The 22,973-nt window shown below is 42.4% G+C and overlaps 1 protein-coding gene across 1 annotated transcript; it reads left to right on the top strand.

Annotated features, from left to right (window-relative positions):
* The first annotated feature begins 794 nt into the window (after positions 1–794).
* On the top strand, positions 795–22,669 carry LOC109487118. The gene is made up of 35 exons (XM_019791087.1): positions 795–963; positions 2,028–4,307; positions 4,491–5,627; positions 5,977–6,077; positions 6,475–6,600; positions 6,803–6,911; positions 7,011–7,189; positions 8,640–8,922; positions 9,079–9,276; positions 9,570–9,786; positions 9,956–10,130; positions 10,248–10,406; positions 10,727–10,908; positions 11,123–11,252; positions 11,524–11,640; positions 11,842–11,992; positions 12,255–12,495; positions 12,854–12,998; positions 13,186–13,326; positions 13,691–13,818; positions 14,933–15,081; positions 15,288–15,431; positions 15,687–15,882; positions 16,040–16,182; positions 16,363–16,557; positions 16,810–16,967; positions 17,192–17,306; positions 17,451–17,636; positions 18,008–18,097; positions 18,247–18,399; positions 18,940–19,192; positions 19,321–19,490; positions 19,632–20,864; positions 21,089–21,183; positions 21,804–22,669. The coding sequence occupies exons 1-35, from the start codon at positions 795–797 to the stop codon at positions 21,954–21,956; spliced, it is 9,801 nt and encodes a 3,266-aa protein (XP_019646646.1). The 3' UTR covers positions 21,957–22,669.
* Positions 22,670–22,973: the final 304 nt, after the last annotated feature.

The following is a 22,973-nucleotide window of genomic DNA, read 5'->3' as shown; positions in this document are numbered from 1 at the left end:
ATGGCATCGCCTGTAGACAGCTAGGACTTGGTCAATCAAAGTCTACAAGTAGTATGTCATGTACAGGACCGAAAGTAACCGTCAGATGTGAAGGGCATGAAGAGATCCTAGAAGAGTGCAGCTTCTACCAAACAACTAGTTGCTCCTACTGTACAAAGCTGACTTGTGAGCCTACCCCCGGATGGGGAGGTATTCGCAGCTACTCAAGTGAACCTGTCAACATCAGTAACATCAACCTTCAGTATGTGGGGCAGTTGCATTTTAGGAAAGCTTCTGCCCTGTCGATACGAAATGATCCGTACCGGATGCTGTTCAGTGAAATTCACATGACAAACTTTGTCCATAGCCAATCAGGAATAGACATATTAAAACCGGAGGGAGAAATATACATTGAGAACGTCACAATAGAAAGTTGTGCCACAGAAGCAGGTATTTCGGTTCTAGATCCTCAACAGTCCGTCATAGTACGCAATACTCATCTCACCAACACCGGAAACAAAATTGACGCTGGAATCGGTATAAAGATGTTGAATACTTTGTCTGGGTCGAATCTTGAGGACCAGGCAAACAGCGAGAGTTACATGTTGGTTTCGATGTATAGAGGTCCGCCGAACATCAATCTACAACCAGGGCTGAGGCTGTGGCTTGTAAATGGCATAGTCTGGGGCGTTAAATCGAGCTGCTTGAAAAACATTCAGGCTCCGCATGGATACCATGTACAGTTAAATATAAAGAAAAGCCATTTTGGCTACGGGCCATCAGACAACAGCCTTACGGTCTATGATTCAAATACCATGGACGACTCTCGTGTGCTAGGTACAATTGACAGTAGCAATGATGACCCCAGCGGCACTGGGTCACGAGTGTTCACGTCATCTGGGTCGATGCTGACACTACACATCAAGGCTGAACAAGGTCGTGATTCGTTCTTCCTCGCTGAAGTAAGAGCAGCCCCTGATACAGGTAAGAACAATGACTTGCAAATAGGCATTTTTCCATTGAGGTATTTTCATCCATGGTTCTTTAACCACATTTTACTACTTCAGTCCAAGTAGGGATTGTGTTACAAGTACTCACTCTGTTCCTGCATTCTCATGTGTCATAATGCCACTATGTACTGCACAGATTCCATAATTGTTGTCCGCCTTTCGAAAATATGTGATATTCTAATTCCAATTATTCATTTACAGTCTACAATACTGGTAGTCCAAACGAGTCGTCCAGGACGATTTTATTCCAAAAATCATCGGTGACCAACTTTGCCTATGGCATACATATCGACATCCAAAGGGCAAATGTCCATATTAAAAGATCTACATTCAGGTCTTGCAACAGTGGAACCCACGTGACAAATACGGCAGGAGATAAAACAATAGCCGGGTCGTTTTTCTTTCATAATACCGGTTCGGGTCTGCAGTTATCAAATACAGAAGGGCAGATTACGCTTACAACGACAGTATTCGATGATAACGGTGACATCGCAGTTTCTTCACTGAGAGGAGATATCTTAGTATCAGATGTGTCAACAATGAACAATCATGGCAATGGACTCTACCTTGATGTTAGGGGAAACGTTACATTAACCAATGTTTCATCTCTTGGCAACAATGATTATGGCATCAGAGTCAATTCACCAACAGGTGATATATTCGTGTCAGATGTGTCAACAATGAACAATCGAAACGATGGACTCTACCTTTATGATGTTATTGGAAATGTGACATTGGCAAATGTGACAGCTATTGGCAACAATGATTATGGCATCAGAGTCTATTCATCAAGAAGTGGTATATTAGTGTCAGATGTGTCAACAATGAACAATCGAAACGATGGACTCTACCTTTATCATGTTTTTGGAAATGTGACATTGACAAATGTGACAGCTATTGGCAACAATGATTATGGCATCGGAGTCTATTCATCAACAGGTGATGTATTCGTGTCAGATGTGTCAACAATGAACAATCAAAACGATGGACTCTACCTTTATAATGTTTATGGAAATGTGACATTGACAAATGTGACAGCTATTGGCAACAGTAATAGAGGGATTGGCTTGTCTTGGATTACTGGTGCTGCTGTTATTGTTGGAATTGATTTGATATCAAACAACGGTTTCGGCATCGCCTTTGAGGACGTCCCTATAATCGGTTCCTTCTCAGATGTGACGGTGACTGGTAATCAAGGTGGTGTGTATATCCAACAGACAAGGGGGTCTAATGACATAACAAACCTAACATGTGAAGGAAATCGCGGGATCGGAGTCCAGCTGCAACTGTCATACGAGTCCTATATACACATCTTTAACAGCCATATTCAGGAAAACGAGGGAGGTGGGGTTTCAGTAACTATTGGACGTTACCAACATGACCAGTATCCTCACATCGTTATGACCAACAACAATGTCGTCAACAACAAGCGTTTTGCCCTTCAGGCATCAGGAAAAATGGCAAAATTTGACATTGTCAGGAACTTAATCACGCAAAATATTTGTCCGTACCAGCCTGTTGTTGCCTTCAACGGAGAACCTAAATACATAATTTTCACCTCTAATAGTCTGAGCGAAAACAACGCCAGGGAAACCTTCTCCATTCTGTTTGAAGATCAGTCCGAAATCGGCGAGAAATCCACTGTCCTTATAAGAGATAATGTGTTCAATGAAAATTTCTACAGTCCATCAGAAACAGACGGGAATTTCCAATACAGTCAATACCCAGACCCCTACTCGTGCACACTTGAGATAGGAGGATACCAAGAGAACTTTACTGTCATCCACAACTTAATAGATAATGCAGACATGAACCACACTTTATGTAGCAGGGTAGGTACGACATTTCCTGACGAAACCATTGACGCCAAATTCAACTGGTGGGGAACAGCTGATGAACAAGAGATTCGATATGAAATTGTTGATTACGATGACTGGAATGACCGTGCACCAGTTGACTACTTTCCCTACCTAACTGGACCTGACGTAAGCTCTCAACCAGCTGATCCCTCCATCCGAAATATCACCATGACAACAGATGACATTGGAGGACGACTGAATGGGGAAATGCATCTCACAAAAAGTGGAAGTCCGTACACGATTAAGAAAGATCTAACTATCCTGGAGAATGCGTCAGTTACAGTGGAACCGGGTGTGCAGATTAGATTCTATCCTTGTATTGGGATCTTTAACCTTGGTTCCTTTGCTGCTGTTGGAACTGAGACAGAACAGATAGAATTCCATTCTGAGCCATCAGCCACACACCTTTACCATGTTCGATTGGTCAATGGTCGCTACCCCTGGGAAGGTCGTGTTGAGATACTTTACGATAATCAATGGGGTGGCATTTGTTATGGATATGGTTGGGATTCTTTCGAGGCTAATGTCGTATGCAAAGAGCTTGGTTATGGCGCAGCAACAACGTCAGTGACAACTGAGTTTGGTAGGGGACCTGCATGGTTTCACTCAAATAACATAAATTGTGCTGGGGATGAACCGAGTATTTTCAACTGTTTCCGGCGCTCTCCCAGTCTCACTACTAGCTGTACCCTGGTAGGAATACGCTGTAACGCCCAGACGTCAGTATCACCTCGCCAAAGGTGTAATTCTAACAAATGGGGAGGCATTCGATCCAACAGCCAACAGGAATTCAAAGTTACTCACGCAGGCTTCGCTCATACCGGGCGACTCCATGTCAGATTAAGCAGTGCTATCTATCTAAATAGTTCAGAAAACAGCAGAAGCATTTCTAATCTACACATTCAGGAGTGTGAGGGAACCGGAATCCATGCCACTGGAAAATCTACGTATGATGTAACAAATGTTACTGTTCGTGACTGTTACGGTGAAGCTGGTATATCTCTGGAAAGAGCTAACAGAATAGCGACCGTCACCAAGAGTCTCATTTACAATAACACATTTTATGAAGGAGCAATTACAGTGACTGCAACGCGGACCGCATCATCATCAACGGCAGATACTCGATGTGGTACACCCATTGTCTTCAGTAATTTCAGCGCAACTTTTGCGAGTCCCAACTTTGGAACCTCTTCATATCCAACGAACAGTCACTGTGAGTGGCTCATCCGAGCTCCTGTAGGGCACATTATTGTACTGGATTTCCCTATTGTTGACCTAGGCTACAACACTCAAGTCACGGTTTATGACGGACACGATACAACGTCTTCATTACTTGCAACATATAATCGCTACTCCCCATCCCAAAGTGCTCCTATCGCCTCAACAGGAAACAGCATGTTCATAGTTTTCATGAGCGGCTGGTATTCAGGTCGAGGTTTCCTGGCAAAGTACGAAGTAGGTGAGTACATTGTACTCTGTACTATGCATTTTCATTTGTATTGGTTTGAAATGCATCTCATCTAAATGTAAGCCATTTGCCTCATTACAATGATCAGTCTGAAATATACATGTACTTTATTTATTTCAGTAATACATGTGTACATAGTAACGTTTTTTCCTCATGTGTTTTACTCCCTTCCAGACCATTTTACACCCTCTGTGTGGAGAATCGTCGACAACATCTTGGAAGACAATGCCGGCACGTCTGTAAAATTAACTACACGAGCGCAGAATTCTACAATCGACGTTCTTCGCAACATCTTCGAAAACAACCAAGGTCGAGAAAGACCTAGTGACGAGGCAATTATCAGTGTGAGCCATGAGCGATCTAATATAGAAGTGAGAGGAAATGTATTGCAAAACAATAGAATGACTGGCATACTCATCTCTATTCAGCGGCAACAGAGAAGCAGCGTAGCATTTGGTGACAACAGGTTTCGGTGGAATGGCAGAAACACCAGTCTAGGCCTCGCCTCTGTGTGCAGGGTCGACAACAACTTATTCAAAGACAACTCGGGCACGGCTGTAAAAGTAACGTCACAAGCACCAGATTCTTTAATCGACGTTCTTTGCAACATTTTCGAAAACAACCAAGAACGCGAGACAAATAACGGAGATGAAGTTATCAGTGTGATCCATGAGCGATCTAATGTAGTAGTCCGAGGGAATGTACTGCGAAACAATAGAATGACGGGCATGCTCATCGATATTCAGCGGCAGCTGAGAAGCAACGTAGCTGTAATAGACAACATGTTTCTATACGGCAGGAAGACGACGTTGATAGTGCGTGGGCGACACCACGCATCGGACCAAACACCTGTGATGGTCAGCAGAAACTTATTTTCAGGAAATGACGCTACTAATTCTGATAAAGCCTTGTTCTTTGATCAGGCACCCGGCAGAGTTGAAAGTAACACTTTTGTCAACAACTCCGGTCGCCATGTGATAGAATGGAAAAATCGCAATATACATTTCGACGAACAAGAGCTATCCACCAATTTCATTTATGACAATGTACCGTTAGTGCCAGGGGCAAAATACACTATGGTAGTTTCCGGGAGAAATGCTCAGATACACGGTAATGTTTTCACGAATCCTGCATTCGACGCAGAACTAGCAACATCGACCCTCACGTCATCATACCCAGTCAACGCTACCAGTAACTTTTGGGGTTTCAGTTCAGCTGATCTTATCTCAAGACGGATTCGAGATGGAAACGACAACGAGGATTGGGCCGAAGTCCTGTACGATCCGTGGATCTCAGTTCTGCCAGCGGATGGTGAGTTGTCATGATATAATTCATTTTCTTAAAAGGTATAGTATAGTATAGTCATCATACGAGTGTCATGGTGCAGTAGTAGGTCTGTATCCTAATCACAACTCCGGCGTTTGTTTGGTCATTTGTGGTTTAATCTGACCGTACCGGAGGCTTGCCATATGCGCAATGTTGGACATGACATTGTTGTTTGGATGCTGTAAGCTCCTAGGTGGCGAAGTAGTGTTACGTCGCAGTTGTGTTCAGCACAGGGTTGAATAAGGTCACTATTTACTGGAACATGTAGACTTTTTCCTCCGGTAGACACGGGTTTTATACAGAACTTTATACGGTTACTCGTACATACTTCCAGGTCCCTGTCCACTAGGATGGAAGTACATCAAGCACCTCAGCACCTGTTACATGTACCATGGTGGATCTCAGGACTGGCTGGGTGCGGCTCATTCCTGCAAGGTTATATTCATCTACTCTCCAATACAACTTTCTGAAGCCCATACATTATAATGGGCGAGTCTGGGTCCAATATACTATAAAGGCTGTCGAAGATGAATAGTGACTTGCCTCTTGTACGAGTATTATATCTGCCAATGGGCTACCGAAAGATCTGCTTGGAGATATCGATTGTTACTAAGGCCGCATAAAGATAGCTTCAAAGATAGCCATTCTCATGCCAAATATAAAGTTCATCTAAAAAGATATAACGTAATATTTTATCTGTCTGAGTGCTCTGTGCTGCTTTGCCTTAGTGTGCAAACTTCATGAACAGTTTGTAGTACAAAAATGTAGACTGGTGTGAGAGTGCATTTACAGCAACAAGCATCAAGAGCCAATAAAAGTCCCTCCATTACAGATTCAACATGCCGTAATTGCTAGGTCGTTCACGGGACAGGAATTAGCGTTGATTGAAAGCATGGTCAGAGCCACAGAAGTTAATTATGCTTCAGCTATACCCATCTGGAAGGACAGACCTAACAATGTAAGTAATTATTACTTTGTCAAGGTATATAATTTATACAATTGGTGCTTCCTATCACATGTTGTGCTTCTTACGGTTAATTAATCGACCTATATCACAGACACAAGATTCAAATACATGGAAAAGTACTGCAATTATATCAATATTCACAAATGATCGACATTTTACTTGCTTTTAAATGTCTTTGTTGTTTGCTTAAAAGATGACGAATTCGACACATGAGTGCAAGATACATCTGCCGTCGGATGGGTCACTTACAATGTTTGCTGACTGTGGCTCCTTCTACCCCTTCGTCTGCAAGCGGCCAATAGGTAAGGAAACGCTCTACCTCAGATATGGGGGGGGGGGGTTCTACTCATTGAAAGTTACCACGTAAGTTGTTTTCAATACTTCTGGTTGTATTTACACAGTTGATGACTGCCCTAACGCATGTTCTCACCACGGTGACTGTATGGGAAGAACGTGTATCTGCGACCGAGGCTGGAGGGGAGAGGACTGTTCCAAGGCAACCTGCAACGAACGGAACGACTGTGGAGAGTTTGGCACTTGTGTTGGACCCAACATATGCAGATGTAGAAATGGATGGCAGGTAACTTATATTTGTGTGAATAATATATTTACAAGATAGATATACAGAAAAAATTAAAATCAAGCTGCATGCTCTATCCAAAATACAAATTAGTAGACTGCTATATTGGGGGTCCTTTGTAATACAACAATGTATAGTACACATTTGAGTGTGGTTACTTCTGTTCTAAGTTAAAATATGCTCTGTGTATTTCGGCATTCAATGCGATTTTATGACATGTAGGGTCGTGCATGCACAGTCAGCTACTGCAACCGTTTCACCACTTGCAAGTCGTGTTCCATGACAGTTGGATGTGGATGGTGTGACCAGAGGAAGAGTTGTGAATCTGGGTTGTACAGAGGTCCTGACGTTATGCCCTGTAACACATGGTTCTATCACAGCTGCTTCACCGTAGGAGACACAGGACGTTGCTCTGATGACATTGAGGTAAGAATTCTGCTGTTGTTGTTGTTTCCTTTTCCTTTAGCTTCTAAAATTCGTTAAATACCCTTATTGAAACCATCATGACACAGTTGAGTTAACTAAAGGCATGCTCGTTTGTGAAGAAAAGTTTGAATCCATATGTAGCATTGTCATTGACAAAAGATGTCTCTGATACAGTCATACCAATTGTATAACCTTTGATATTTCTTTAAATTATTCTTGAACTAAATAATGACATTGTGGGTGGGTTGGTGATATCCCTTGGTCAGGGAATTTAGTTTATGGTGCAGATCTGAGTCCGGATACTGGAATAATGTGAAGACGTATTTTACCAGTTTGTGAATGGTTTTATATGTTTTATATTCACCTGTTGCATGAAAGTGCTATCTCATGCTACGTATAGCCGTAAAAGGTTCATCGGATGGTAAAACAACCAAGTGAATTATTCAGCCGACGTTTTATTGACCGCCTGTCACCTTCCTCAGGGCAATTCTGAAGGTGACAGACAGTCGCCGAAACGTCGGTCGAAAAATCCTCTTGGTTGTGTACAAATGTTTTATTCAACGTATGCGGTAGTCTTCTCCCAGCGTATAGCTTGCCGTGCAGCTGCCACTCCTTACATGATTTGTCACTACCGTAGGTTGTCGACTGTGAACATCGACAATGTAACAAGACACTCTCAACGACGACAGTAGAGTCATGTCTAAGATGCCAGGACGTTGAAGGGTGTTTCAAGGACACGGTATCTGTTCACCTAAACTGTGGTTTATTAATTAAATTATGACAATGTAATGTTATGAAATACTAAGTAATTTGGATAATCGAAAGGTAATGGGAAAATTATCCATACCACCTGTAGTACATTTTGCTTGATTATAGCCTAAGCAAGAAAAAAGAATCCCCAACACTAGATTAAGTTTAGTTTTTACTTCATACTGACCTAACTTACTTGTACCAACACAAATTAACTTTCATGTTAGCCAGATCATTGTTCATTTTTGTTACTAAATCTTTGATCTTGAATCAGGTTGACGGGTTTTGCAAAGTGTGGAATGAGGATCAGTGTCCGAAGGGTTTCATCCACCCACTGTACAACGACACCACGCGTATTGAGAAGATTCTCATCGGCCATAACGTCGAGTACGTCCCGCTGGAAGGCAACATCTTGTACCGGTGTCCTGTCCGCTTCTCCAGCTGGGGAGCCACCATGTTTGTGAATGAAGGAGACCTGGACATCCGGATCGGTCAGGTGCTGTCCAGTCCCCAGGCAAACGGTGTGCTACACAAGGTGGAGCAAGTTATAAGGACAGGTGAGGAAATCTTAGACTAATACATGTATTAACATCCATGGCCCCCGTCACTTAGACAATGGTACAAACATATATCCCTTCGACTTGGGTTGCAAACTAATACATAGGGGGTTTTGAATCAAAAGAACTGAGAATTAGCTTTTGTTTTTTCTACAGACAATTACACCGTAATAGTAGCCCACCCTGCTGCTCTGGAGGACATGCTGGATTACAGTGACTTCAGCCAGGAGGTTCAGCTGGAGATGGCTGTGGACATGAAGAGGAACGAGGGAGCTCCTGAACTGTCTGTGGTGGAAAGGGTGCTGAGCGGAAACGGAACGTTCCATGGGAGCACTGTTCGTGTCATCACGGAAGGTATGTAGGGACAAAAATTCTTTTCATGAATGATGGTGATGGTCTGTGCATAATGTTCAGCATATCTTGATACCAAGTAGTTAGTAGTAGGTAGGTGGTATATAAGACACCTGGCGTACATGAAAAATTCTTCTTAGGAAATGTTAGAATCTTAACATATAATTTCTACATTTTACTTGCTTTTGAAAATCTGAATACATGTAATTGAGTAAACCGGCGAATGCGGTGTCAGAAGTAATATTTGCATAATTTTATTCAAACCTATCATAATTGTTTTGGAACCAACTTCTCAGATACCTCTGTCTACAAGTGTATTGGAGCCCGGGCTAGGAATGAAGGGGAGGGCAGCTACCACCTGCTGATGAGAGACATCCCTGATCACCTGTCAGTTGGTGACGTCATTGTCAGTAACCATAGCAACGGGATACTGGAGCAGGTTATCCAACAGACATTGACTCCTTATGGAGCCTTCATACAAACTCAGCTGCAGGATTGCTTTATAACCTTTAAGTAAGTCGGAGTCGTGTAATTATCGTCACCAGTGCTCTTTGTCTTCCTAATTACGTTGATTTGGGCAATTGCTACATCCAAAGACAGCCGAAGTGAGCATGTGAACAACGTGTATATCACACCCAGCTATGTAGATTAAAATGTAGATTATTGAAATTTGTCATCTCAGCTTCCAGGAGCAACTGAAGACAGCGGAAGGGGTAACCCTCCCTGCTTCCCTGCCGTGTTCGGGCGGACCGGAGGGCGCACACGGGCTGCTCATCGTGGACTCTGCGGGAGGAGAAGCGGACGTGGGGACTGGTGACGTGGTGGTGGGGAGAAGGAGTGGCAGGCTGCTGGCAAAAGTGAGTACATGATTTTCAACATAATCAAAATGCTTGCCATTCCAAGAAGCACTGGACACATTTCAATTATAAAACCGCCTTAATTTTGCCACCATTGGATGATTAAAAATCTTCTAGGTTCTGAACATCACCCCAGCGGATGAGTACACGTTAGTGGAAGTGGAGCCAATCCTGAGCAGGTCCACCATGACAATGTCGTCAAGGCGACGACGGGAGGATGTTACCCCTTCTCCACCCAAGCGTAGTTTGCACATCCTCATCGGAGACCAATTCTCGGTATGACTGTTTTCACAACCATTATTTGCAGGGGTTGTCTTTCGTCGAATTCAGCACAATACTTTGGAATTTGCACAAAATTCTATACTTTCATGAACTATTAAAATATCTTTCGCCAATCGGAGAAAATAGTATCAGACACGATGAGTCATCATAGACCACAAAATGGAATGTTATAGCTACTTAGTTTTTGTGAGATGTCTAACATCCGGATCCCATTTACAAACAGGGACATTGCATGGATGGGATTGGAATGAAATGATAGTTTTCCAACATATGATAATTTGCGTCTAATCAAAGGTAATGCAATACATTTGCAGTACGTCACCGATAGTTATAGTATCGACCTATCAGCGAGTGCCAGATTCTCAGCTGGAATCAAGCTGTCGCTTGCAGTTTCGACGTCAGAGTTTCGAACACCTACGCTTATCAGGGCCGAAGTTTTCTTCATTGGTGGACGGCTAGAAGTAGGACTGGAGGGCTCTGTAGACATTTCGGAGAGGTAAGTTGGGCCGAGAAGGCATTTTGTACATTTTAAATGTCACCTTACCGTAGCAATATGACCATTGTATGGCCATGTACCAGTTCAGTCTTTGGAAATCCAATATATATGTGAAATACAGTATTGCTAACGAGGTTAGTTCTTTCTGCGTAAAAAAAATGTTTTTATATTTATTGAATTACATACGTGTAACATATGCGTTTCATCCCCCTAGCACAAGGGCCAGAGGTGGATTCCGGACGGAACTGTATCCTATATATGTCTCTCTGTGTGTAAGCAGTACAGCGTGTATACCAGCTAAGATATGGGCGGACATTGACACATCGTATGAAATATACGCTGAGGTAGGTGAGATTTATTTTGAATAAGCAGTCAACAGAATCTTCTCAAGATATTTCAGAGCATAAACCTTGTATGGTTAGCCTGGGTACATAAGGTTGCTATAAGTTCTGTAAAAGTTCTGAAAGCATACTTTAGAAACGGTTTCTTAAAATTTATGCTTTTAGAACCGGGCGATGTGTGTTTTTTTAAGGAAATTGCCTGTCAGAAGCTTTGACAGGCACTTTTGTGGTATAGGGTGATCACAAACTCTTCTTTCATCCATCCATACATCAGGGTCCAGGCAGTATTCAGATGTCCTCCACTGTGGTCAAACCAGACATTGACGGAGGTGGAAGCTGGCAACCACAAGAAGGAGGTCGATGGTTCTCGTTTGACCAGAATGAGGAATCTGTGAGTATTTACAAAACCCAATATCTTCTATAATGATATCTCAATAGGCAATTAATGCCAAAGGTTTGGAGTGGGACATACTTTTAAAACATGTAGAACGTACGGTGTGAAACGGCTCTCTTTGTTGCAATCTTGTTCTTAAACCATTTAGTTACCAAACTTTCTAGGTTAACAAAGTTGGTTCCTCTATCTCAACTGAAGGATAGTGCAGATATCGTGATATCGTCATTCTCGGGAGCTTCAACCGAAAAAGACCATCTCAACGTGTTGGAGCTAAAAGTCAAACCGAAGTTCTTCATCGAGTTTCCCACATCTGGAGAAAGTGAAGTTGATGAGTTGACGATACCAATAGGTACGCCTGTTTAAAAAATATCACTTATCACATATCTATTCAATCATAAGGATGATTGTGAATCATTTAAGAACTCTATTTTACGACAATTTAAAAAATACAATAGAGATTAAAAAATTAAACATGCCATCTCCTCTACGTTAATATTTGCTAACAAAATCAGTCTTGAGTTGTAGAGTTTAAACTTTGGTCCGATACATAAAAGGAAACTAACTATGAAGTTTTAGCTGAAGTAATATTCTATGTCTTTGTCTTTGTCCAGATGTAAATAATCAAGGGGACGCTTTTGGGTACAGTATAACCACGTCCATTCAGTCCCAAGCCCTCCTGCGTGTATCAGCCCAGTCCTGTTCTACTGAGTGCCCATATTCAGACAGACCACAGAACGTTGGGGTCACGTCTTCATTAGACTATCTGAAAGGGACATTCAACGTAGTAGTTGGAAATAACGATTACTACGAGGAACAACAATGGAGACGCCAGGAGTGGATGGACTCTGACAGGTTAGAAATCCTCATTGACTGTTTGACACAGACTGTCTCTATTTAGTATGCTATCAGATTAAAACTGTGAAGATTACTTAATAGCTAAAATGTTCGGCACTCGTGACACTCGTGATATGGGTCCAATACAAGGGTCAAGAATTACTAAGGCATTATACATTTGTTTTCGTAACAACATACTGGAGATTTGTGTATAATTACTACTTGTGGGTGCAGAAACAATTTGTTTCAGTCTAAAGAGAGGAAATCAAAAGATCTAAACTTTAAGTGTCTATCAATGACCGTCGATAGCAAACGTCATTTCATATAGCCTCGAGAAGTTTCATGTCGATTAATCCGACAATCCTCTATGTTTCAGAGATTGTAAACCACATCCGTCAAGTGTTGATACCTGTGAGGACATCATGTGTTCATGTGGTGGAGCAACAGGGATGCCACACCCTACTAACGAGAGCTTCTGCATGTGTCCTTGTAACTGTTCAAGTGGAGACACAAGCTTCACGGTAATGATAACCCTCATTACGCGTGATGAATATTTCTATACAATTTATGCACACATGAATGAGGATTCCATTTTATTTGAATGATTACTCAGATAAATGGATACTTAATCCTATATTGCAACAATCACAATTTTGATTCGTAAGAAAATATGTATGACACACAATTTCTGTATTTCTCGAAAAACAGCATCCAGACATTGACGGATGTAACTGTGAGCGGTGCCCTGATGGACACTTCAAAACGGTAAATAGTCAGGGACATCTACACTGTCCATGTTTGTGTCCTGACAACAGCATATCGGATCTCACCAGCAGTGGGAGATGTGACGTAAGTTTTGCTATGTACAATTTTATATTCATTTTGGTAATAGCAATGCGGTGCCATTCATTTAAAATCCGTTTTATGACAAAACCCCTCCCCGACACGCAGCGAAAAATTGGCGTTGGTTTTCCAACTTGCGTGGTGGATAATCAATGCATCCATTTTGAACTGCTGGAGAGAAAATATGGGGAAAGTTTTATACTGCAGATAACGAAACATTTTATGACTCTTCTGTTAGTAAGTTTGGCACATAACAGTTTTCACTTCAGGGCTTCTTCTGTAGTGTGTGCTGGTTATGTGGAACCAGCGTTACATGTATTTCAAACCATAGCGAGACAGAAATGACTTTCCATTTATCTGGCTTTTACAGTGTTCCTGTACCTGCCCTGACGGCAGCAGGGATGTGGTGTTGAGTGACGGCAGCTGTCCGTGTAAGTGCACCTGTAACAACTGCCACGAGTCGGTTCTGGGTCCTCAGGGCTGCATCTGTTCTGACAGGTGAAGTACCGAGTTAGTTACTTTTGGGAAGGACGTATCGTTTTGAGCAGTGCTAATTTATGGTGGGTTAGTGGGTGTCATGCCCGAACAAAGTAAACTGATTTTGCACCAGTTCTAACAACACCAGGAGGTCAAAAGATCAGACAGTTTAAGAATTCGAAACAATGTGATTTTATTCAAATCTCAAATCAGAAGCCAGCAGTCTAGGACTGCATGGGCCGACCTTTAACTGTTTCTATCCGAGTCCTCATTCAAGCTAAGGTCCCAATTGGGAAAAGGGGCCCTGGCGAGTAGATCCCGGGCTGTTTTTTACCACTTTCGGGCGGGACCCCGACGTGGCCCCGCGGGGCACCCGGCGGCTACCGGGCTATTTTTTGGCCCGTCGGGGCCCCGATAAGAATTTAATTCTGAGTTAAATTCTACCCGGGCCCCGCTGACAAAAAGACGCCGTGACCTCATCGTGAGAACACCGAGAGGTACCCCTCCGGTTGCCAGCATTCCACCGGGACACATTTGTTACGTCACAGACCAGATGAACAGAATAAAGGTGTGTACTTCGTAAACCCGGGTAAAATGTGTGACCTCACAGATCAAATGATCACAACAAATACGTGAATTCTGCATCAATACAAGACATCGTCAGAGAATCTGCTGGGTACCTGCCGGGTGCCTGCCGGATACCGACCAAAGAGAGTGAAAAAATTTCTAACAAAAGGCTACTGAAGGAAACTTTTAATTGTGACCAAAACAGCCGATGCCCGCTCGACTCCTGAACCCGGCCGGGGCCAGCCGGGGCTACATCCCCGACGGGCACCGGCGTAATTGGGACCTTAGCTTCACTTGTGATTAAACTATGTCACACAATATCCTCTGCTCTTTCAATGAATTGACGAAAACGGCAAACACTTCCCGGAAGTGTGAAGCGTCCAATTTATTTGTACTTATTAGTACTCGTACTCGTATTAGTACTAATACAGAAAACATATCTAACCCCCTATTACAAGAGGATCTAAACTCCTCAGCACAGAAACCATATAATGCACAAATGACCAGCGGATGGTTGGATTCATGATTCCCAATGGCATTTCTATATGGCTTTATCAACCTTACACAGCTGTCCTGACTGTGAGAATGACGAGGAACCCGAGTGGCAGGACTGTGTCTGTAAGTGTCCACAGAAGACAGAGTGCGGGATCCCACCTACATGTGTGGTGGGGAGGATGGGGCCAGACTGTAGACAGCCTGACTGCAGGCCATGCCAAGGTACAGTCATATGTCAATAGGTTATGAGCATTATTGGAAATGAAATCTTGTTTGCTTGATCGAAGATCCTGAAAAGGGGTCTTGCTTTATCTGTCATCATGTAATACCTCTGTGGGTACAGAGACAGAAGAAAGTGACAGGAGTTCCTAAACTGACATGACACGGGCAAAGCTTGACTACCCAACTGTTTTACCTTGAATATATAGGATGCTCCGGGAACGGACAATGCAGTACATCAACACACAGCTGTCAGTCATCCTGTGTCTGTTGGGGTCGGTGGTTCGGTGACTGTTGTGAGCGTCTCCGTCCTCGTCCCGGTGGAGGGGATCCTCATCTCCAGACATTAGACGGTAATAAGTTTCGTGTTTCCTCGTTTACATGAGGCGATATGTCAATTTACGCGGTATATATTGCATTGTGGACTGTGCATACACTATAGCATGTAATACTCATCAATAGCACCATAGTGTGCATGGTACATGAATAGTCGAGGTATGTAAATGGCATTACTCATCACTTCTAACATGATTTGACGCTGTTGAGCTTTTAGTCACAACCTAAACGCCCCTCTCTCTTATAATATCAATAATCGTTTTTCCTACCAGGGAAATCATACGACTACCACGGTATCGGCGAGTTTTGGGACTGTAAGAGCGTCTCCAATGACTTCGGCGTACAGATCCGGATGTACGCCTACGAAAGGGCTTCTCTGATTGGTGGAGTTGCAGTGAAGGCTGGGCACAGCGTTGTCACTCTCATGACGTTACCGAATGCAACGGAAAAGGACGTCCCCAGTATCAGGTAAGGGACTCCATGTACCAGATTACTAGTATGCTTGAATTGTGATGGTCGCTTCATACCGACGACATACTCCGTTAACGATGTTTGGCATTGGTGACATGTGGTAGTTGAATTTAAACCTTTTAAAATGCCATTTTGTGTCATTTGTTCTTTGCAGGATCGATGGTGAACTATGTCAGCTTTCTGTGGGTGAGAAATTCCCCCTTAACAATGGGACAATACATCTGCTCGGTCAGCAACCTTCTACAAATGATACGGAGGCAGGGGCTGTTATCATCATATCTCTTACCTTTACTTCAGGTAAAGTGGACATAAATTGATAACTACTATTCTTAAAGCGAGCGTAAAATTATCTAAATGAGGTATTGACTTTTCTTTTTTCATAGTCCTCTCAATACTGATTTCTTCTATGCGATTTATCGATGACGATTGATCGGCCCAACAATCCTGATATAATTCTTGTCCTTTAAAAAAAACCAGGGGCAACAGTGTCATTTGACGTCCGGTACTCACCAAAGATGGGCCGACAGTTTGTGAACATTTTGTTCAGCCCCACTGCCACGTTCAAGGGCAACACGGAGGGACTGTGCGGGCTCATGGATGACGACAATGCCAATGACTTCACTGGTCCGGACGGCGCTGTGTACAACGACAGTTCTGTATTTGCTGAGACCTGTAAGTGATAGGTCACAGGATGAAAAATAATTGAAAGTTTTATTGCAAGTTCTTCCCGTAAGCTGATAGGAAGTACACATGTACATGAAAAATGGACAACGGATAACAATATAGCATTTAACGCTAACTTCCTTACGCTGGTTTCGCTTATATAGAAATCATAATTATTTTACACAATCGTTGTGTTACAAATATACATCTGAAGTATAATGTTAACCTACCAGGTCAGAATGTCATTTGCTGATTTTCTAGGGCGTATAAATAACACCCACCACGGCTCTGGACTGATGGGGTCCTGGTCATGGAACTCCTCTAACTTCCATCCTGATGACGTCATGGATCCTGCCTATTCTGATCCGAACCACCGCCCTTCTGTAGGCATAGATGGACTCACTCAGGAGCAAAAGGAAGTACGTTATTGGTCATTTGACGGTTTCTACCAGCAATAGTTCGATCCTTTTCAACTATTGCGAGAAACGTAAAAACATTTATACTGAAAGGTACGTAGTATGTAAATGTATTCCGACATCTTTGGTGTTAGATTACCCCACCTATATTGGTATCAAAGAGTATATTATGAATTAGGGAGGGCACCAGGGAAACTACACATTTGTCTTCATTGTGCTTATTCCAGAAAGCTGAAGAGATGTGTATCGCTCTTGGGCTGACTGACACTCTTCTGAATGAATGCATCTTTGACGTGTCAATCACCAACGACACAACCTTTACCGAGCAGGAGGTCTTCAAAGGTATAAGTGCAGCACGTTTTTCTTGATAACAGTGAATTTGTGGTATTGCATGTCGTTTTTCTTGCAAAATTATTACCGGAAGAACGAGATTCCCCTTTCAAAGTAACTATAAAAACCTTTATATTGTTTTGCACACAATTCCAGGTTGCCCAAACCAGTGTTCCGGTAGGGGTCGCTGTGTAAACGGAACCTGTGACTGTATAACGGGCTGGTCTGGTAAAGACTGTAACCTTGGCAACTGTACAGACTGCTCCGAGGATCATGGGAAATGTGAGCTGGGGTTCTGTGTGTGCGAGCCCGGATGGGAGGGAACTGCTTGTGATCAACAAGGTACCATGATGTTGGGATGTCTTTTTAGGATGATGCTTCTGATATTGTTTCGTGTCCACCCAATATCATTCATTCTTATAAAAGTTCGGTGCCAGTCCAAAACACAAGCTCGACACAGGTCTAGAGGTTGATGAACTGTCCTCGGTCATGCGAAACAAGATGTGGAGACACTGCACGGCGTCACCTTGTTAAAAGGATGGACTGACCTGACCTGTATCTTTATACGAGTTATACAATTTCACCACCTTCATTTTACTTCCTCAAATCAAGGAGCTTGCTCACATCCACTTTCTGCTTTCAACCCTTGTAAGTGCATGTCTTAACTTGAAAGGTGATAAGATAACATATTTTTTGTTTCATTTATCGTGTAGCGACATGTTATGCTGTACGAAACTGCACCAGCGAGGACCATGGGATCTGCATAACCACAGATGCCTGCAGGTGTCAACCAGGCTACATTGGTAAGACCAAAAATTATGACATCTTGGTATGTGCATCTAGATTTTCCGTATTTAAACTACTATTCGAGTATTGATATTATATCCAGAACGTCTGTAAATAAACAATTGTCGTTCGTTACTTTTAATCGCCAATATCAAATACCACATAGGTGCTGACTGTAGTAAGGTCCCCACGTGCGGAAATGTTGCTAACTGCACAGACCACGGAGTGTGTGTGGACTACGACACCTGTTTGTGTGATGAGCAGTGGACAGGTGACAAGTGTGACCAATTCTCGTGTGCAGCATTAGATTACTGCTCCGGTAAGTCCTTATCCGATATCCTATATTTCTTTCACGTTATTATATAAAACATAAGACATATATTAAGCAATGTTTACTTCCAAGATAGCCTGGTTACCAAACCTATTATAGCTCCCGAGTCCTACATCCTCTCCGCCTGGTTACCAAACCTATTATAGCTCCCGAGTCCTACATCCTCTCCTATTTGCGGAGAGGATGTAGGACTCGGGAGCTATAATAGGTTTGGTAACCAGGCTACTCCCAAGACGGACGTGCTGGTGTTTTTATGTGTGTGTTTTGTCTGCACTAGGACCTGGTTATTGAGTCATATGAGAATGGCTTTTACAGGTAGAAGTGATGGTTGCATTTTCTGATACTCAACACAGTCGTGGAAGTTCTAAATCTGAAACTTAACTGCCTGTTTGATTGATTAGATTGATACTTTATAACATACTATGTTTTTACAGCATGTAACCTTTTGAATCAAGGGTCTTGATGCTTGCGGTTGATTTTGAATTTTTTTAATTACTATAGTAAAGAAACCATGTATTTTCCATGCAGGACACGGTCGCTGTGTGGATATAGATGTTTGCCACTGTGACTTTGGCTGGACGGGCAGCTCCTGTATCACACCTGAATGTCCTACACTCAACCAGTGTTCCCGACAAGGAGACTGTATTGGCCCTAACATCTGCCAGTGTTACAGTGGATATCAAGGTCTAAACTGCAGTGAAGCCCAAAGCTGTCCTGAATTGCAAGAATGCAATGAAAATGGAGTTTGCTTCAATAATTCTGACGGGCAAAATGAATGTCGGTAGGTCTTTTTAAAGTCATTATTTCATCTGTTCTTGGTGAAATTAAAGCACTTTTAGTATCCCAAATGCATTAAATTCTTCTTCCTCCCATGCAGGTAACGTTCCGTCTTTTACATTTATGTTGCAGCTGCTATCCAGGAGTCACTGGTTCAAGTTGCGATCACCCAGACTGCACTAAACAGAATAACTGCACTAACAACGGTACCTGCATAGAGCCTAACCTGTGTCAGTGTGACACTGGGTACACCGGGAATGACTGTGCCAACTTCTCTTGTGAATCACTGCAGTATTGTTCTGGTAAGTACCGTCAATCTGAAAAACAAATTGCAAAGTACTATGTATCGCAATAACCATAGTCTTAACCATACCGAGACATTTAAGATTTAATCAGGATATAGTGGTGTATCTAATTATCAAGAATTGCATCCTTTGGTACAGGCCACGGAAACTGTGTGAGCTTCGACACGTGCAGCTGTGATCCAGGCTGGTCAGGCGGTTCCTGTAACATTGCAAACTGCAGCAGTAAGGGTGACTGCTCCAGCCAAGGCACGTGTGTCGCCCCTTACACATGTGAATGCTTCCCGGGGTTCCAAGGAGAGGACTGCAGTGAAGAGATGACGCCCAATGAACACCCACCAGTATTCCAGAGGGACGGATACGATGCTACAATTCCGGAAAACCAGCCCATTGGCTCGCCGATTCTTACAGTTTTTGCAAATGATACCGACAGTGGACGTAACGGTGAGGTCAGGTACAGGCTTGCCCAAACAGGTTTGGATAATGGAAACTTTGCAGTACACACTACTTCAGGGATCATAACTTCAGTCGTTGACTTTGACTTCGAATCGTTGGAGCACACTTCGTTCAGTTTCATTGTTGAAGCATTTGATCAAGGGGTGCCGACACTTACGGGAACAGCCACGATAACGATAAACATAACGGACCAGAATGACCACAAACCAGTCATCAACATTCCACCTGGAACCGAGTACAACCTTCAATCCATCTCCCCGATCGGCTTCCACGTGACCACTGTCGAGGCCTCTGATGCTGACAGGTCCGATGATAACTCCAGAATCGCGTACGGAATCACAAGTGTCAGTCCCTTTGTTTCCATCGATGCCACAAACGGCAGCGTAACCGTCAGTACTGCTTTAGAAAGTGGTACCTACGTGGTGAGGGTCCGTGCGTCAGATCACGGTTCACCGCCAAAAACAGACGAAGTCACTCTCCGTTTGATCGTGACCGAAGTGAGCACAAACACAGCTCCACAGTGCCCAGAAAATCAACGTCTTGAGATTGCTTCTGGCAATATTACAAGAGGATCGACAATAACAACCATAGAGGCAGACGATTTCGACAACGGTCCGAACGGTGACATTTCCTACAGTTTCAAGTCCAAGGTAGGAGAGCTGGCAAGCCTGTTCGGCATAGACCCGTCATTAGGTCGAATCTACGTTGAAACCGAGATGCCACTGTCCAACGACACGTTTTCAGCTGTTTCAATGACAGTTGAAGCCAGAGACAACGCTTTGGATTCCATGTCCTGTGAAACAAATGTCATTGTGATAATAACTTTCCCAGGGTTTAGTGGGACTACACCATTGCAACAACAAGCAACAACTGTTGGTGAATCTACCGTCCCCTTCACCGCATCAACAACTACCGAAGGTAAGGGGCGTATTCGTTAATTAATTTTGAAGATATGCTCTACAGGGTAAAATTTAAACGTAAAAACAAAACAATAGGATAAATTCACTTTATCTATTATGATGGTAGCAGGGAAGCAATACTTTTGTTTTTTGATTTGACACGATAAATGTTACACATTTTATCTCCCTATAATAGTGAAAACATAAAGTAACAAAGTAAGAATGGATTTGCTCTTTTTCCAGCATGGTACAATGACCCAATATACATCTCTGTCATTTGTGTCGTCACTGCCGTCGTCATAGTCGTTGTGGGGCTTGTGATCTACTGTGCTAGAAAGGTGAGAATAATACAAAACCAAGAAGTAAATAACAACAGCTGTATTTACCCAAATAGAATGCCATGGGCAAAACTGTTCAATTACAAATTATATTTGACGTTAAACGAATGTATGCTGAGTGACATTACAAATTGCTGTAAAATGTTTATTTGCCATTACCGAGAATGGCCTGCGTTGTAACATTTTCACTTCCGAGAGTATCGTTTTTGCCATTGCTACGTGTGATTTATGGTAAGATTGAAATAATGATCCCGAACAAAGCAACTTGATGTTACATCAGGTCACATGGCAGGATAAAAGACCACATGACAGCAGGTCAAAAGCTTAGACAATTCAGGAAATGAACTGACTTTACCAAGACCTGCGACTTGACAATTGTGGCAATAAGCAAGTGGTCATCATGTGATAACACAACCCGCGGCCGACCAGATTACCCAGTGCAGATTCTGGGCTAGTCCTGATTAAGGTATCCTAAACCCCCGGTTCTGTCAATAAATTCTCAAAATACAAAATACTAGAAGAAATCTGAAACAACCTCCAATTTCTTGTTAGTAACTTTGTCATAAATGTATAGAAACTTTGATGTATAACAAACTATCTCACTTTTCTGACATTGACAGAGAGGCCAACGTCGTCAAAAGTATACATTGTCGAGTCGTGATCAGCAGCATTCTGAGAATGCACCACCGCATACGCTGTTTCCACGAGCGATGTTCTTGGAAGAGCCAGGGACACAAACGTACCAGAACCCAGTATACAATGTTGAAGATTAACAAGGACGGTGATATTGATTTCCAAAACGTTCCAGTAAACCTATAAGTCAAACCTATAGAATGTAGTAGTTCTTGCTTAAATGAATATTTACCAATTTTAAAATTATTCGGATTTTCGTTTTCAAGCCAGTGACCTAAGTATTGCAGGTCTAAAAATTTTATCTATACCTGACTTAATAAAAAAATGCTTTTAGGGCAATTGCATCAAAAATCAGGAGGTACTTGTTTTATGGGAAATTCGGTAACACGTCTTTTGTGCTGTTGCCATAGCTAGCTGAATCAGTGTGTTACACTGCAAGTTTTGTCAGTTTGCCAGATGACGGTAACAGTTACTTTACCGTAACGGTTACAGATGCTTTTACTTCTTGTGGCAGCAAATGTTTGTTCTTTTATCGCGAACTGTTTAGTGCACCATTATTTTAGATACGCTAGGTACCTTAATCTCTTTCCAGCTTAATGCTTGAAACACATATTCGACTATAGTAAGTAAAGTCATTTTAACTGCTGTGCCCTTGTTATATTTGTATTGAAAGGCCTTATCAAACGTCGTGAAAACTATGGAGTCAATAAGTAAGATTTAATGGCTGACCATTTAAATGCTGAAATGTTTATGACACATTAAATTTGAGATATTAAGATGGATATTTAATCAGAAAAATGGGATGAAATGCAGCTTTTTCTTTGATGCTTTCGTACACTACATGTAAATACATAAGAGGTCGCAACTTTTGCTCTTTATTGGTCAAGACTTTTGTCTTGTCTTTTGTTGTTGTTCCTTTCAGTTATTAAACGCTGTGCATAATTTGCATGGAACGTAGGCCTGCTAGTCATCTTCTTTTTTTCCAAATTGCGAGAATTGTTAGCATAGGAATATAAATAAACTAGAGTTCCACGATCTCATACCTTCGCCAAATGATGTTAATCTTTATGACTGACAAATTAGAGATTATTCCCCCTGATTATGCAAATAGGATCCTCATTTCCATGAATTATATCGGTTGATCTTATTCTTCACAA

This window comes from Branchiostoma belcheri, unplaced genomic scaffold, assembly GCF_001625305.1.
Source record: "Branchiostoma belcheri isolate BF01 breed outbred unplaced genomic scaffold, Haploidv18h27 scaffold86, whole genome shotgun sequence".
Classification (NCBI taxonomy): domain Eukaryota; kingdom Metazoa; phylum Chordata; class Leptocardii; order Amphioxiformes; family Branchiostomatidae; genus Branchiostoma; species Branchiostoma belcheri.
This window is presented reverse-complemented; position numbering and strand designations above follow the sequence as displayed.